The following is a 15,878-nucleotide window of genomic DNA, read 5'->3' as shown; positions in this document are numbered from 1 at the left end:
GCTGCATTCAAGAAACATCCTATTTTCCCACCTCCCAAGAAGACCCTCAAGTCTAACTTCCATCTGTCCTGCTGTAGGATCCATCCTGGAACTTAGCTCTCCCCTGTGGGTGGGGCTGGGGGTCCAGCTGGGACCCAGGAGCCTGTGCCCAAGCCCAGAGTCGTCTCGGGTTTCCTGGGCTTAGGTGGGCTTTTTTTCCATCCCCTCTCCCTTCCATGGGCAGCCTCAGAGAGCACATTCCAGCTGAAATTAAATCACATTCCTCTCTCCCTGCTTCATGAGCATGGCATTGCTGACAGCAGCTGTGACACCACAGGGTCAAGTGGCAGCAGCTGGTTCCCCAGGGAGGGGCTGAGAAGGGGGTGGGGAGGGACGTGGAGGACCAGGGCCTTTCTTTGGAGGCAATAAATGAATTCTGATTCTTTGATCTCAAGAGACCAGAGAAAGAGGCACAGACCCTGCAGTGGCAGGGATCAAGGTTAGACCACAGGATGTCCTAGCTGTGTGGTGCCTCTGGGGATGACCCAGTCCCAGGAAGGCCCCACGGGGGAAGGAGGTGTCCAGTGTCTCTTTCTGAGAGGACCCTGGAAGAACGTACTCTCCCCACTCCAGGGCTGGGCTCTCACACAGACATTAAGGCTGAAGGAGCCCTTTAAGAGACCACACTCTGTGCTCCCTTGGCCGAGCCCAACACCTAGGCCTTTGATTTCCTCTGAGACTCGTGGCAATGGCGGCAGGAGCAGCAGCAGCAGCAATGGGACAGCATCAGGCTGGCTTGAATGGAGAGCTCAGCCCCTAACCTCACCCTCTGAGGCGCCTCAGCCTGCACAGCCTTATAAGGAAGTGCCCCAAACAAACCGAGGAAGCCACCTCCGGCCCCCCACCCGGCCCCACCCCATCCAAAAGCTATATTTACCCAGAGGAGGCCCCAGAATAACCTCCCACTTGTCCTTGCACTGATTGGAGGGGTGGGGGCAGGGGGGATACTGTCCCTCTGTGCTCCCTCCCCTGGGACTTCACCCTCAGAAGTGTGTCCCGTTGTCTGTCATGGCCATTCATTTATTTAATACGCATTTATTCAGCACCTCCTGGGCTCCCAGGCACTGAGCTAGGCTCTGGGCGATGACCAGGACAAAGGTCTTGCTGTCCCAGAAACTCCCATGATGACAGCATGTCTGAGACTCCGAAGTTCCCTGGTTTTGCTTCTACTCTGGCCTCCTTTTCCAGCTCCTTCCCAGTCATCTCCTCTCTGTCAGAAACTCCTCTGGAGCTCTGTCCAGGGCTCTCTTCATCTTATATGCTCTCTCTGGGGGATCTCTAGGCCAGCGACCCCCTAATTCTTGTCTCCAACCTGGCCCTCTCTCCTGTGCTCCAGCTCCACGTGTCCACCTACCTCAAGCACCTCCTCCTGGAGGTCACAATTTCCTGCTGGACGCTGCCGCTCAGAAAATAGTCCTATGTCTGCCAGCTGCCCAGCCAAAAACCTGGGACCCTCTGCTAGCATATCCCCCCCATCCCCTACCATGGATTACCAAGTCCTGAGATTCCCTTTCCTCATGTGTCTCCTCTCCACCACTGCCACCGCCACTGTCTCCTGCCTGCACTATGGCAGGTAGCAGCCTCCCTGAAGCCCTCCTGCCCACACCAACCTGTTTTCACGCAGCAGCCAGAGTTCGACTTGAAATGCAAACCTGGGCCGGGGGTGGTGGCTCACGCCCGTAATCCCAGAACTTTGGGAGGCCGACGCAGGCGGATCACTTGAGGTCAGGAGTTTGAGACTAACCTGGCCATCATGCTGAAACCCTGTCTCTACTATACAAAAATTAGCTGGGTGTGGTGTCAGGTGCCTGTAATCCCAGCTACTCTGGAGACTGAGGCAGGAGAATCTCTTGAACTGGGGAGGCAGAGGTTGCAGTGAGCCGAGATTGCACCACTGCACTCCAGCCTGGGTGACAGAATGAGACTCCCGTTTCAAAAAACAAGCAAGCAAACAAAAAATAACAAAAATTAGCTGGGCGTGGCCTCGGGCACCTGTAATCCCAGCTACTTGGGAGGCTGAGGCAAGAGAATTGCTTGAACCGGGGAGGCAGAGATTGGAGTAGCCAAGATCGCATCACTGCACTCCAGGCTGGGCGACAGAATGAGACTCCTTCTCAAAAGAAAAAAAAAAAGAAGGAAAGAAATGCAAACCTGGTCAGGTCACCTCTGCTTGCAACCCTTTAGAAGCTCTCGCTTCAGAATTCACTCATTGCCTCCAAATACGTAGAAGTCTTTATTTCCTGGCTATCTAATGAGACCTCTGTCCCCAAACCCTGACTCTGTCTTCAGTCTCATGATGAACTTTCTCTTCCCTCCTCCACCATCTGGCACAGGAGCCTTCCTTCTCTTTCTCAGTTGCCCAGGCTTTCTCTTCCTGCCTCTGAACTTTGCACATGCTGTTCCCTCTGACTAGAACCCCTTTCCTTCTCCTCCTCCCCAACTGGCCACTCCTGCTCATCTTTCAGGTTCTCAGGAGAGCCTTCCCTGTCTACCCCTCCCGTACGCCCCCAACCCAGGTCAGGCGAGGTCCCCTGCACTCTGCTCCCATAACCTAGGGCACTTCACTGTTTTCAGATATGATTTCCACTCAGAAGCCCTTGTTCAACTGGTAGGTAAAGCTGCCTGAGTGAGGAAGCCCGTTGTTCTTTATCTGTGGCTCCCCAGTGCCTGCACAGCACATGGCATGTGGTAGATGCTCAGTAAATAGTTGTTGACAAATGATGACCGCTCCTGTTCTCACCACCAGGAATGTCCCTGTTACTGTCCAACCCTCGCTCCTCTTGCTGCATTGACAATCACTTCCAAAGAGAACACGCCTCCCACGACATATCCCCTTAGGGAAGTCCTCGCTTCTACCCTGTTTGAGATTATTGGCAGCAATGGCCAGTGTGGTAACTCTATATGGGATCAGGAGTCCTGTGGGCGGGGGGGTAGGGTGGGCACCAGACACAGGGAAGGACTGCTTGGCTAGGCCCCCGTCCTCGGCCCTTGCCCAAGCGGAGGTGCCCGAGGGCCTGGGGAGATCAAGCACAGGGCACCTCTGTCCCATTGGAGGGGCAGGGAGTGGACCTTCCTTGCCTGGATGCCAATGCACTGGCCCTAGGCCTAGCAGCCTGGCAGGATCAGATAGGGCCTTGTTAGCAGTGGGTACAGGAAGGAGAGAGCGGAGGCTTGGGCTGCCAGGAGGGCGGGGTGGGGAGAGACAGGATCCCGGCCCCTGAGGGATGGGGCATAGTGGGTGAGAAATGGAGCCTGGGTGCCCAAGACAGAGGTGCTAGATGAAGACAGGCAGAGAGGCAGACAGTGAGGGCCTGTCAGGGAGGCCCCTACCCACCCCTCTCTGACTGGAGGACAGGAGTAGGAGCCAGAGGGGCTGGGACTTCATCTTCTCATCTTTCTCCAGCCCTCAGCCCTGAGCCCAAAGGGAGGGAGAGCCTGCTCCCGGACTTGGGATCCGCTCCAAACTGGAACATTTGTTTGGCAGCCCCTATCCCACCCCCACCAGCGCTATTTAGAGGTGTCGCCAGATCTTCCTTCCCCACAGAGCTGAAGCAGCGAGTGGTTTCTATTTGGGTATCCTGACTTCAAGGCCTGCAGGCCCCACCTAATCCAGGAACCCCTGGTCCCCTCCCTGTCCTACACAGGGACACAGAGAGTTCCTGGGAAGCGGGGGGAGGAGGAGACGCTGTGGCTGGAGGACCCTTGGGCTAAGCTGCTGCCAGCACAGCACTGTCATCAGCACACCCCCAGCCCCGACCCCGACAGTTCAGCCCCCCACTCTCCCCTCTCCCCTGCCTCCTGCTGCAGCGTTGGAGGGAAGTCCTACCGAAGAGCTATGCTGTCCTCAGCCTCCTTCCTGCTCTCCTGGGCCCAGGGAGGCTCCCAGGTCACCTGGCCCAGCCTCTCTCATTGTGTGGCAGAGTCTGAGGCTTAGAGGATCAATGCTGACCTGAGGCCACGCAGCCAGACTGAAGCCGAATAGGCCTGCCTCTTCCTTCACCCTGCTCCCACCAAGCCAGGGGGAGCAGATCAGGCCAGACCACTTGTTTGGGTTTGGAGACAAGGGGGCTTATTATGCTGGCGGCACCAAGGGGCTAATGGCGGGGGACATACCAGGGTGGGGGTGGCCCCAAGGCCTAATCCCTGTAATCAGTGCTGTGGGCAGAGATGATGACAGGCCTGGCTTCTGCAGGCGCTGAGGTCACCTGGACTGGCCTCCCCCAGCCAAGCTACAGCCCCTGGCCCTCCCCAGGCCCCAGCACTGCTGTCTGCAGCTTGGGTCTGTCTGCCCTCATCCCCCAAGGAGGTCTCCAGGGAGGTCTCCAGGGTCCTCCTCTCCTCAGGAGGCAGCCCCTCCCCAGCACCAGCATCTCATCCCTCCTCCCCAACAGTCTCCCCCACCACCCCATCTCTGCTCCTGTACTAACTCTGAGGGGCCCCTCTGAGAGGCGGAAGGAAGAGTCCAGACTTGGAAGGCAGAGGCATTACTTTATTCAGGCAGGGACTAGCCAGGCAGGGCCACAGGTGGCAGGGATGGGGGGGTCAGGACACGGGAGTGCCATCACCTCCATTAGCCACAGGCCAGACAGCCCAGGAGGGTGGTGCTACTGCAGTGAGATGGGGCAGGGCTGGTGAGCTTGGGCACAAAAGCCAGCATGTCACCCTTCCTTTGGAGAAGGCTCTGGGCTACAGGACTTTTCCAGCTGATGGGATGTGGAGGGAAGGGGGCCTAGTACTATCGGGATTCAGCTTACTTAGCCTATGAGATGGTGCAGGCAAGAGATCCTCTTTGCAGGGCAGGAGGTTATATTCCTACAGCCTCCATTCTTGGAGTAGGCTCCTTTGCCACACCCCTTTTCACCTTAGCCGGCCAGGCCTCTCAGCCAGAAACCACAGGTCAAGAGATCATAAGTTAAGAGTGCTGCCCCTGAGCAGGGAGCGGGCTTGGAGACATCCTCCCACTCCCTGCACCCCTAAGTCCCCAGTGCCAGGGAGATGGTCTTTCCCTAGTCCTCCCCTGAGGACCAGGACTCTCTATCTCCTTCTCTCTGAGTGAACTTCAGGAACTGACCCTGGCCCAGGTGAACAGGAGCCCCTGCCCAAGAGGTCTTCAGGGCACTCCCCTCCTCCTCCTGAAAGGGGCTCCCTCGGTCTTCCTCAGGGACGAGCAGCGTCCCTTGCCCCACTTCCTCAGACTGCTCCAGTCCGTTCATCACTCCCCCATTCACATGCTGTGACTTCTCCTCCAAGTTGGGACCCTGGCCATTAACACCAATGATGTCTGCCCCTGGGCCTGAGTCCTCCATCCCACCGGGGACCTCCAGAGGGCCAGGGACTTTGTCTTCCCTCTCCAAGGAAACAGGGTCTGACTCTTCTTCTGAACCAGAAGGCTCAGCACTGTCCTGGGACTCAGTTTCCAGGGCAGTCATGGGGGCACCAGCCACTGCACCCCTCAAGCCGTCATCCCAGGGGACACTGACACCCACAGAATCAGACTCCAGGAAGTCCCCTCTCTGGGAGCTACTCAGGGCCTGGAGGCTGCCAACAGAGGATCCTGGCCCCCACCGCCCAGCCTCTGGCTCCCTCCCCTTCTCCTCATCCTCCTCTCCCTCCTCCCCACTTTCTTCCTCATCTGCAAACCCATCAGACTCCCCATCCCGATCCCAGGCTGCAGGCTCCAGTAGCAGCTGAGGCACCTGGCCTAGAGGTTCCGCCACCTCCCCAGGGACCCCAGGAAGAAAAGATGCCTCAGTCCCCAGGTCCTCAAATTCCTCTGACAGGTCAGAGTCACGGCCGCACTCTTCTTCTCCCTCCTCCCCCTCCTCCTCTTCTGAGGGTGGGGCCTCAAGGCCCTTGGAAGCCAGGGCAGCAGGGTCCCAGCCCTCCTTTCCAGTCTTCCCTTGAGGGGGTGGCCTCTGCTCTCCAGTGGGGTCCCACTTGGGGGAAGTGGGGGACCTGAGGTAGAGGCCCAGGGGAGTGGAGTCGGGAAGAGTCTCCCCCAGCTCATCCTCCTCACTCTCTTCTCTGCTCTCCTCCCCCTCCTCTTGGAGGCCCTTGGGGATCTCCCCAGAACCCAACTCCTCCTGCTCACTCTCTACTTTCCCCAGGGCCTCAGCCCTCCCCTGCACCCCCCAGCTAGCCTCCTGGCTCCCTTCAGCCTGAGGCTGGGGCCCAGGGGCATCTTCCAGGATTGGGGTGTACGTTGGGCTGGGGGAGACCAGCACTGGTGGTACATCCTTCTCAGCTTCCTCTGACCCCAGGGGCGGAGGTGGAGGGGCATCACTTCCATCGTGGCCCAGGGTCTCAGCAGGGAACGCCTCCTCTGCTTCCCTGGGGGCCTCAGCCTCTGACTCCTCCCAACCCTTGGGAGACTCCCAAGGGTCTCTACTCTTCCTGGGCAACTCGGAGAGCTCTGTCCCCAGAGCACCTGCCTCCTCTGGGTCCTTTCTAGGCCCTTCCAAGCCCTGAACCCTCTTTGCCTCCAAATTCTCCTCTTCCAGGGGTGGTTCCATCACCTCTTCCCTGGTCAGATGGCCTGAGTCCTCCAGCCCTCCCACCTCCTGCCACGGGCCTGGCTCAGCTCCCACAGCAGACTCACCCGTGACAGGCTCTGACGCCAACGTGACCTCTGGGGAAGCTTGGCCACCCCGTGGGGCCACATCCTCATCTTCCACCAGGGGCTCTATCGCCTCTGGCAGCCCCTGGGGAGCTTGGAGGCCTGGGGCCCCCACCTGTTGTGATTGTCCTTCGGGGTCCTGGAGGCCCTCAGCCCCTCCCTTCCCACTAGCTCCCTCGGCTAGGCCTCTCTGCTCTTTGGGCTCAGGGCTCTCTGGGTGCCCCTCGCCTGGGATCCAGACCTCCTCTGTGGCATTCGCCTCTCCCTGCTCTACCACCTCCTCCTTCCCAGCGAAGCCATCCTGTTCCCTCAGGTTCAGCTCTGCCTCATCCTCATTTTCCACTCCAGCCATCCCAGCGGGGCTTTCCTGAAACAGTTCTTGGTCCTTTCCCACCGTATCTTCCCACCTCTGCACATCTGCAGACTGCGGCAGCTCCTGTCTCTCCTCCTCCAGAGACCTCAGTGACTCTTGGTTCTCTCCCTTCCCCAGGTTCTCTTCCTCTTCCAGATTCCTTTGACTTTCCTTGTCTACCTCCTCTGGAGATCTCAAATTCTCCAGGTTCCATGCTCCTAGAGATCTCAATGGTTCCTGATTCTCCTCTTCTAGGAGTCTCAATGTCTCTTGGTTCACTTCCACAGACTCCAGTGGTTCTTGAATTTCTAGAGGTTTCATTGTCCCCTGATTTATTTCTTCTAGAGACCACAGTGGTGCCTCAGTTTCTGGAGATTTCAATGTTTCCAGGTTCTCTTGTCCTGCAGACTTCAGTGATTGTAGGAGCTCTGTTTCTAAAGATTTTACTGCCTCTACACTCTCTTCTTTGAGTGACTTTAATAACTCTTGATTCTCATTTTCAAGAGGTCTAGCTATCTCCTGGTCAAAAGACTTCAGTGGTTCTGGATCCACTTTTTCTGGGGGTCTTAATGTCATCTGATCCTCTTCCCCTAGAGGCCTCTGTGGCTGTTGAGTCTCTTTTTCAAGAGTTCTCAGTGTCTCTTGGTCCTCTTCTTCTAAAGACCTCAGTGATGTGTGATTCTCTGTTTCTAGAGGTCTCACAATACTCTGGTCCTCTTCTTCTAGAGAGTTCAGTGGTTCCTGGTTCTCTTTTTCCAGAGGTCTAAAGGCCTCTTGGTTCTCATCTTCAAGAGACCTCAGGGGTTCCTGATTCACCTTTGTCAGAGATCTCAGTGCCTCCTCATCCTCTACTTCTAGAGATCTCAGTGGCTCCTGATTCTCCTTTTCCAGAGCTGTCAATGACTCTAAGTTCTCTTGCAGAGAACTTACTAATTCTTGATTTTCCTTTCCTGGAAATAAAAATGTCTCTAGATTACCTTCAAGAGATTTCATTAGTTCTTGATTCTCCTTTTGCAGGGGTTGCAATGTCTGTGTGTCCTCTTTTCCTATAGGCTTAAGTAGGCCTACAGCCTCTTTTTCTAGAGGTCTCACTACCTCCACATCCTTTAATAGCTCTTTATTTTCCTTTTCTAGACTTTTTAGTGTATCTAAGTCTTCTTCTAAGGACCTCGGAGATTCTTGATTCTCCCTTTCTAATGTCTCATGGCTCTGGTTTTCCAGAGTCTTCAGTGACTCTTGAATCTCCTCTCCCAGAGACTTCAGGGTTTCATTTTGCAAAGGAACCTGGGAGTCCTGGATTTCCTTCCTGTTTGGATCCTGTTCTTCCCATATTTCCTGCTGCAAGCTGCTCACCATTTTACCCTCTATGGCTGTTTCTTTCTCTACCAACCCCCGTATTTGTCCTTCACCTTCCTCTTGGCATATGCTGAACACTCTAGACCCACCGGATTCTCCATCCTTAGCCTCTAAACTGGAGTGGTCAGGGCTGACGGGTGGGGCCAAGGAGGCATGGTCCTCTGGGGACTGGCCTGTACCGGCCTCTTGCCACTGGCCCCCAGGCTCCTCTGGTCCAGGCAGGACACTGGCAGGAATGGCCACCTTGGCTTCAGCCTGCAGAGGCTCTGGAGCCTGTTTCCTCCCACCCTGTGCCTGGAGCAGAGTGACTGGAGCATCCTGGGCTCTGATCTCTGCATCTGTAGCAAGAGAGGGTGCCTGAGGTGTGGGTGGGATGGGGGTGCTGGCCAAGGTAGGGGTACGGGCCTGGAGGAATTCTTGGTTCTTAAGAAAGGCTGGCACAGGTGTCTCAAGGGTAGCAGGCAAGGGTGAGGGGAGGGAAGTTGGGCTCAGGACTGGGAGCAAAGATCCAAGACGCCGGCCCTCTGGGGTCCCAGGGAATTGCAGCTCCAACTTGGGGTCTGGAAAGGCAGAGGGGGAAGAAACAGCATCAGTATACCACTGGCAGTGAGGGGAGACACAGAGCGGCCACCACTGGCAAGAGTGTCCATGCGCCTGCCCCTGGTGCCCACGGCTGGGCTGAGAGCATGCTCACTGACTCTGGAGGCCACGGACTTGTGATTTAGATTGGTGCCTCTAGGGAAAGATAGGTCTGGGATATGAAGAGCAAAGCAGGGTAGTTTCTGTGGGATCTTGGCCCCTCTTACCCGGGAAGCTGAGGGAAGTCTTGGAGCCACCGCCAGGTGTTTGCAGCCGGGAATTCTCAGCCTCCAGGAGGGTCCTGGAGAGGAGGGAGGGAAAGTGGGGTCAGCCCTCTGCCCCCAGGCCTGCAGGCAGCAAGCCAGCTGGGGACAACTCAGGCTGAGCTTGTACCATCCTGGCCCTGCAGGCTTCCTCTTCATTTGACAATGTCACACAAAAGTCACACTCAGGGTGAAATCACATAGTCACATACCCACAGACGTCACACACTTGGTCACACAGAGTCACACCGTATTGGGATACACAGCAGAGCTCAGACATAGAAGCAGATTCCCACACAGTCGGACACTGCCCTACACACACGCACACAAGGCTTAGGCTAGCCTCCTCCTCCCACCCCAGGCCGATGACCTCATCCTCTGTGTGGGGGACCGATTCTCATGCTAATTGCTGCCATTGTCCAAGTCACCATCTGGAGGGTCTGAGAAGGAGAGGATTCTGGGGAAGTGGGAATTCTCAGGCCGTTCCCATGGGATGGGCTCCCTCCTCCTTCCCTGGTGGCCCCCAGAGCTAGCGACAGACAAAAGCAAATGAATTCAGCTCCCCCTCTCCAAATCCTTTTCATGCCTCAAAAACCAGCAGTTAAATTCCTCGGGGCCCACCAGACCCTTCCCCTCGGTGGTTTCACTTGGGGTCAGGGCCCTCATCTTAGGATCTCTAAGCACTCTGGATCCCAAGCTCTTCGGTGCACGGAGGTCTTTGTGTCCAGGCCCCTGCCTCAGTGCCCCTTGAACCAATGAGGGGAGCAGGGACCAATCAACTCAACAACTTAGGCTGAGCAGCTACTCCTCTCTGCTTTGCTCCATGATCTCTGAGACTGGTTAGCACTTGCTGTAGCCTCACCTCTGTCCTTCCCAATGCTGTGGCCTTCCTTCTGGGCTTCTCTTCCCTGGTGGTGGAGCCCCTCTCTTCCACATCCTCCCCAGAGCCTCACTGACCTTCCATCTCTGGGCCTTGCCTCCCCTCCTTTCCTGACCTCATATGGCCCTTCACCAGCCACAGAGCCCCTTCCTCAGGGTCCATCAATGGCCCCTCAGCCAACAGGGCCAATTTCCCAGAAGAGACTGCGGGCTTTGCCCAAGGCCACATAGCAAGTGAGAAGCCGCCCCTCCTTGGTCTCAGCCATTTCTAGGAAAACAGAAAATGTGGACGATGAAAGGTTGGGCAGGACCAAGGGCACTAGGGGGCATCAGAGGAGTCAGGCCCCATGACATCCAGGCTAGAAGAGGCCTTGGAAGTCCCCCAGCCCAGCTCTCAGCCCCTAGACAAGGCTGAGGCCCAGGTCAGGTGGCAAGTCAGTGCAGCCACCCCATGCCTGCAATGCCTCCTTTCCGTGGTTGCCAAAGGACATGGCCCCCGGGGTGTGGGCACGCATAGAGTTGGAGCTTTGCCCCTTGGGGGGAGGGTCTGGATACAGTTGCCCCGCACGGGTCCAGCCCCTCTCCAGAGGCTGTCCCACTCAGCAATATCATCTCTCCTGGGGGAATTTCCTGGGCACAGGACATTTTTCAGGTCTCCAACCTACGGGAGAGCAGATGGTTTCAGGCAGGACATGTTTCGGTGTGGAAGTCACTAGCCTAGAGTTACAGAACCCAGTGGCAGCAGAGTTACCATCACCTACACCTCTGGTCCCCTTCAGCCACACAGTCTGCCCCAGCATGTGTGTGCACCTCTGTGTGCCTGGGTAGACAGGGCTCATCTCGTACCTGTACGTGGCCACCTCCAGGCTGAGGGACATCTTGAGATGCGCCAGCTGCTGCCGACCTTCCAGGACCTGAGCGATCTGGCTCTGTAGGCCCTGTTTCTCCTGCTCCAGGGCCTCCACAGCCAGCTGCAGGGCAGGCAAGAGGCAGTCAGCGGAGGGGCTGGGGTCCCTTCTGCGAACCAACCTGTGTCCTGCCCGCTGCTGCTGCCTGGGAAGCACCTCCTGCTCCCTGGCTGACTTCTCTGTGCAGCAGACCCCCGTCTCCCCCACCCTACTCCCTGCCCAGAGAGCCCCCTCTGGATCAGCCAAGATAAGCCCAGGGCCCCTGTCAGCCCTCTCAGCCCTCTCCCACTGCTCCTCCTCTGAGGATGCTGATTAAATGGTAGCACATGTTGCTCAGAACACAGCCCCCACAGGAAGGGGAGGTGATGGGTTATGGAGAGGAGAAGAGGGAAAAAAAAAGTGGAAGCAGAAGGAAAAACGATTAATCAAGAGGCCTGGAGCCTGCAGGACTGGAAGGCAAACAGCCCCAGTCCCCCATTGGTCCCATCTCCCATAGCTGTCTCCTGCTCCTCACAGCAGGCTCCCACCCCCGCCCCACCCAATTTCCCACATGTTCTGGATTCTCTCTCCTCTGAGAGGAGGGATGGGGAGGTGGCCATGGCACCTCTGTGTGGCTCAGGCAAGAAGCTGTTTTCGCAGCTGCTGGTCACATCTGTGCCCTGTGAGAAGGAGCAGCTGTTATGGGCCTCTGGAATGTGCTCCAGGGAGCCGAGAAGCCATGACATGGGAGGGGGCTGGTAACCATTCATTCAGGGCCCCTCACTCCTCCCCTCAGGGGAAGGAGGGCTGTGAGGAACTTGGAGATTCTGAGTGACCAGGCCACCAGACTCAGCGCAGAGGCGATAGTGCTGGGCATCTTCCCAGTAATAGCAGAGCCTGGGGAGGGGCCCGGAGCCCCGGTCATCATCAGAGCCAGACGGTGCCACCCAGAGAGTGGGGGGGGGGGGGTGCTGCTGCAATGAGTCTTGGGCCTGACTGCCCACCCAGGGATGTGTTTTGAGAAGCCCCACCATTCGCACCCTACACTAGACGGGGCTGTAAAAGTCTAGGACTTGTGGCACCAGGTTTCTGAGAACTGGCTCCTGATTCAACAGCCAGCTAGCCCCACTCCCTTCCCAGAAGGTCTCTGAGCTTCATAAGGGACTTTCTGGAGCTTTCTGGAACTTTCTCTCACCCAGGCCCTCAACCTCCTCACCTGGAACTTTTCAGTAGCCCGCAGCCGCTCCTGCCAGCGGCCCTCCAACCTCTGTTCCAACGCTGCCCTGCGCTCCTGGAGGCCTCCGCGCTCAGCCTGGAGCTGCTGCAACTCCAGGCGGCCCTCGCGGGCACCCTGCACCGCCCGGCCCAGCCGCTCGCGGGCCTGGCCCAGCGACGTCTCCATGTGCGCCACGCGCTCCTGATAGCCGCGCACTGCCCCGCGCCACGCCTCGCCCAGTCGCCTTGCCAGCTCCTCCACCTCCGGGGCCGGCGCGGGAGGCCCGCGGGGCGGCGCGGGGCAGCGGGGGGCACAGGCAGCCTGTGCGTTCAGGCCGATGCGCTCTTCCTCGTGCGCCAGGCGTAGAGCCTCTAGCTCGCGCTCCAGCTCTGCCGCCTGTCTGCTCAGCCAGGCCCGGGCGCATTTCTCCGCCTCGACGGCGCGCCGGTTGCGGGCTACCTCCTCCGCCGTCCGCTCCCGGGCCAGCCGCAGCTGCTGGCATCGGCCCACCACGCCCTCCAGCTCTTCAGCCAGGTTGTCGCGCGCCACCTCGGCCGCGTGCTTCTCCCGCCAGCGCTGATCAACGAGGGCCCGCAGGGCCGCCAGCTCATCGTCGGCTCGCGCCCGCCAGGAGGTGTCCCCGGATTGTGCCCGGAGCCCCCCGAGCTCGGCGCTGAGCAGCTCATTCTGCTCCTCCAGCGCCTTGACCCGGCCCAGGTAGGCCTCCAGGCGCCGATTGAGCTCCCACATCTGAAAAGACTCCTCCCCCATGCAGCCCTCCATCCTGCTCGTCTGACCCACTGAGGATGGACAGACGCTGGGCACCAGGAAAAGGGAGCGGCTCACAGAGCTTTTAGGACCGAAGAGAAAAGAGACCGACGGGGACAATGACGGGGCGGGGCGGGGTGGGAGTAGCCTGAGCGACTGAGAGTCGGGAGTGGGAGCGAGGCTATTCATACTCCCGCCAGGCGGGCGGGAAGAGGGGCGGGACCCAGGTCTTAACCCCTTAGAGGTCAGAGAGTGGCAGCAGCCTCTGTCCCTGCTTCCCCAGGGTGCTGGAGAGTGGAACCAAAGAAGAAGCCCTACCATGGAGAATCGGATCTGAGGGTGGTGGCTTTCTGAGGGAGGAGGCCGTGAAGAAGGGTCACAATCCGCAAAAAAGGCAAATAATGCACAGAACCGAGCCTGTGGGAGTGGGGGTGCCAGGACGTTCCAGCCTGGAGGGAGTGCAGTCTCAGTTACTCGACACATCCGAGAGAGGTATCACTTACTGAATTCCTCTAACTCAGTTTCTTCATCCATAAAATGGGAGCAGTGATGGAAATCGCATGGCTGCTGAAAGAAATGAATGTGGCCAGGTTTTTTTTTTGTTTTTTGGTTTTTTTTAAAATAACAAATGCTCATCCTCCTGAAATACTGGAGAGAGTACTACAGCATTACAGAAAGAAGCTGGAGACACTGCCTGGAAAACAAGAACAAATGTCTGATATTGGGACACACACACACACACACACACACACACACACACACACACGCTATTGCCCGAGTCTCCATCAGAAAAGGGAGCGACCAGGTGAAGGGCCGTCATGGGCTTAAGAACGTTTGTCTCTCCATCCTTTCTACAACTCTTCCCTATAACTGCGATGTTCAAACATCCACTTTAGAAAGTTCTGTTCTTGGGGAGGGGCCCCTTCTCCCGCACCCCCTGCCAGAGAATTCTGGGTGGTGGACGCCCTCTGGCGGCTTTCAGAAGTGGAAGCAGCAGGAAGAGGCCACTCTTTCCTTCCTAACCACTAGCCCAAGTTTATCCAGCCTTTATGATGTGCCCAGTCGTGTTCTAACATTTTACTTCCATGACCTGACTTAATCTTCAAAACAGCCTTTTAAGGATTCTACAGTTAGGCCGGGCGCGGTGGCTCAAGCCTGTAATCCCAGCACTTTGGGAGGCCGAGACGGGCGGATCACGAGGTTAGGAGATCGAGACCATCCTGGCGAACACGGTGAAACCCCGTCTCTACTAAAAAAAAATACAAAAAACTAGCCGGGCGTGGTGGCGGCGCCTGTAGTCCCAGCTACTCGGGAGGCTGAGTCAGGAGAATGGCGGGAACCCGGGGGGCGGAGCTTGCAGTGAGCTGAGATCCGGCCACTGCACTCCAGCCCGGGCGACAGAGCCAGACTCCGTCTCAAAAAAAAAAAAAAAAAAAAAAAAAAAAAAAAAAAAGGATTCTACAGTTTATGAAGTAGAGAGCTCACCAAGGGTGAGAGTAGTAAGGAAGGCTCTCTGGACGGGGCGCATCCTTGAGCTGGGAGGTAAAGGACAAGTGGAATTTGGGGGATTTACAGTGAAGGAGAAGCAGGGCTGGGGAGGAGATGCAGGGATAATGAGACAGAGGGGATCTTCCGGGAAGGCATTTCTGATCAAGCTGCTAAATCCAATTTAGCTCAAGTGTTAATTGAGCACCTACTATGTGTCAGCACCAAAGAGATTGCTGGGACTCTGTCCCAGCCCTGGAAATGCTTATAGTTTGGTGATGTGAGGTCAACAGTGATGGGCACTCATAGTCTGGTGGTGGAGGTAAACATAATAAGATGACTAGAATACTTGATCAGCCTCCAAGGTGCTGGGGACAGAGCCGGGCAGCACAAAGGATGGAGGGGTTTTTCTGGGTAGAGGGTACAGCCAGGTCAATAACCAGGAAGTCATCCCATCAATACCCCCTCCCCTTGAGGAGTCTCTTAAGGCCCCCATCGCTGTCCCCAGGCCAGTGGGGCTTTGGAATTCACCACCAATATGTAGAATGGAGGCCAGGGAGGGGTTAGTGACAGGAGATTGACTAAGAGTCAGTGCAGGCCAGGAGGCTGAGGATCTGGGATGCCCAGGCTCCTTCAACCTTGCATAACTTCATAAATCCTGCTGTTTGGTTTGGGTTGAGGTCTCCCTAGAGCTGTGGCCAGCAGAGCTGGCTTGGAATCTCTTCCTCTCTTTCTTTTATTTTTATTTTTTATTTTTTTATTTTTTTAGTAGAGACGGGGTTCCACCGTGTTAGCCAGGATGGTCTTGATATCCTGACCTCGTGATCTACCTGTCTCGGCCTCCCAAAGTGCTGGGATTACAGGCTTGAGCCACCGCGCCCGGCCTATTTTTATTTTTAAGAGGGAGTTTTGCTCCGTTGCCCAGGCTGAAGTGCAGTGATGTGATCTTGTCTCACTGCAAACTTCACCTCCCAGGTTCAGGTGATTCTCCTGCCTCAGCCTCTCGAGTAGCTGGGATTACAGTTGCCCGCCACTATGCCAGGCTAATTTTTGTATTTTTAGTAGAGGTGGGGTTTCACCATGTTGGCCAGGTTGGTTTGAACTGCTGACCTCAGGTGATCCACCCACCTTGGCCTCCCAAAGTGCTGGGATTACAGGCGTGAGCCACCGCACCTGACCTCCTTCTCTCTTTCACTTTCTGTCTGGGAGAAGAGGGATGCTAAATGTTTGAGATCCCCTGGGATTCTTGGGGGAGTCCCCTAAAGAGGTAGGGTGGCATTGGGCTGGGGGTTCCTCTCTGAACCCCTCACCCTCACCCAGAAGGCAGACATTTGAAACTGTGTCTCATGCAAAGAGCAGATGACTTTTGCACTTTCTAACTGAATGACCTTGGACAAATCACATAATTTCTCTAAGTGAGCCTGAGTTTAACTATTTG

At 56.7% G+C, this 15,878-nt stretch overlaps 1 protein-coding gene across 1 annotated transcript; it reads right to left on the bottom strand.

Moving 5' to 3' along the window:
* Window positions 1-4,507: 4,507 nt before the first annotated feature.
* On the bottom strand, window positions 4,508-13,113 carry NES (nestin). Its single transcript, XM_001116693.5, has 4 exons — window positions 12,188-13,113; window positions 10,931-11,055; window positions 9,170-9,243; window positions 4,508-8,923 (listed from the first exon to the last, which is right to left on the bottom strand). The coding sequence occupies exons 1-4, from the start codon at window positions 12,968-12,970 to the stop codon at window positions 5,046-5,048; spliced, it is 4,860 nt and encodes a 1,619-aa protein (XP_001116693.3). The 5' UTR covers window positions 12,971-13,113; the 3' UTR covers window positions 4,508-5,045.
* Window positions 13,114-15,878: the final 2,765 nt, after the last annotated feature.

Source organism: Macaca mulatta, chromosome 1, assembly GCF_049350105.2.
Source record: "Macaca mulatta isolate MMU2019108-1 chromosome 1, T2T-MMU8v2.0, whole genome shotgun sequence".
In the NCBI taxonomy this organism is placed as follows: Eukaryota; Metazoa; Chordata; class Mammalia; order Primates; family Cercopithecidae; genus Macaca; species Macaca mulatta.
The sequence above is the reverse complement of the archived record's forward strand: the minus strand, read 5'-3'. Positions and strand labels throughout refer to the sequence as shown.

Excerpts from the sequence above, each read along its gene's own strand:
- NES (XM_001116693.5), bottom strand. The coding sequence starts at position 12,970 with ATGGAGGGCTGCATGGGGGAGGAGTCTTTTCAGATGTGGGAGCTCAAT. Across the intron at positions 9,244-10,930 it reads CTGGAGGTGGCCACGTACAG|GACCCTCCTGGAGGCTGAGA; the intron begins GTACGAGATGAG and ends CCTCCTCTCCAG. Across the intron at positions 8,924-9,169 it reads GACTTCCCTCAGCTTCCCGG|ACCCCAAGTTGGAGCTGCAA; the intron begins GTAAGAGGGGCC and ends CTGCCTTTCCAG.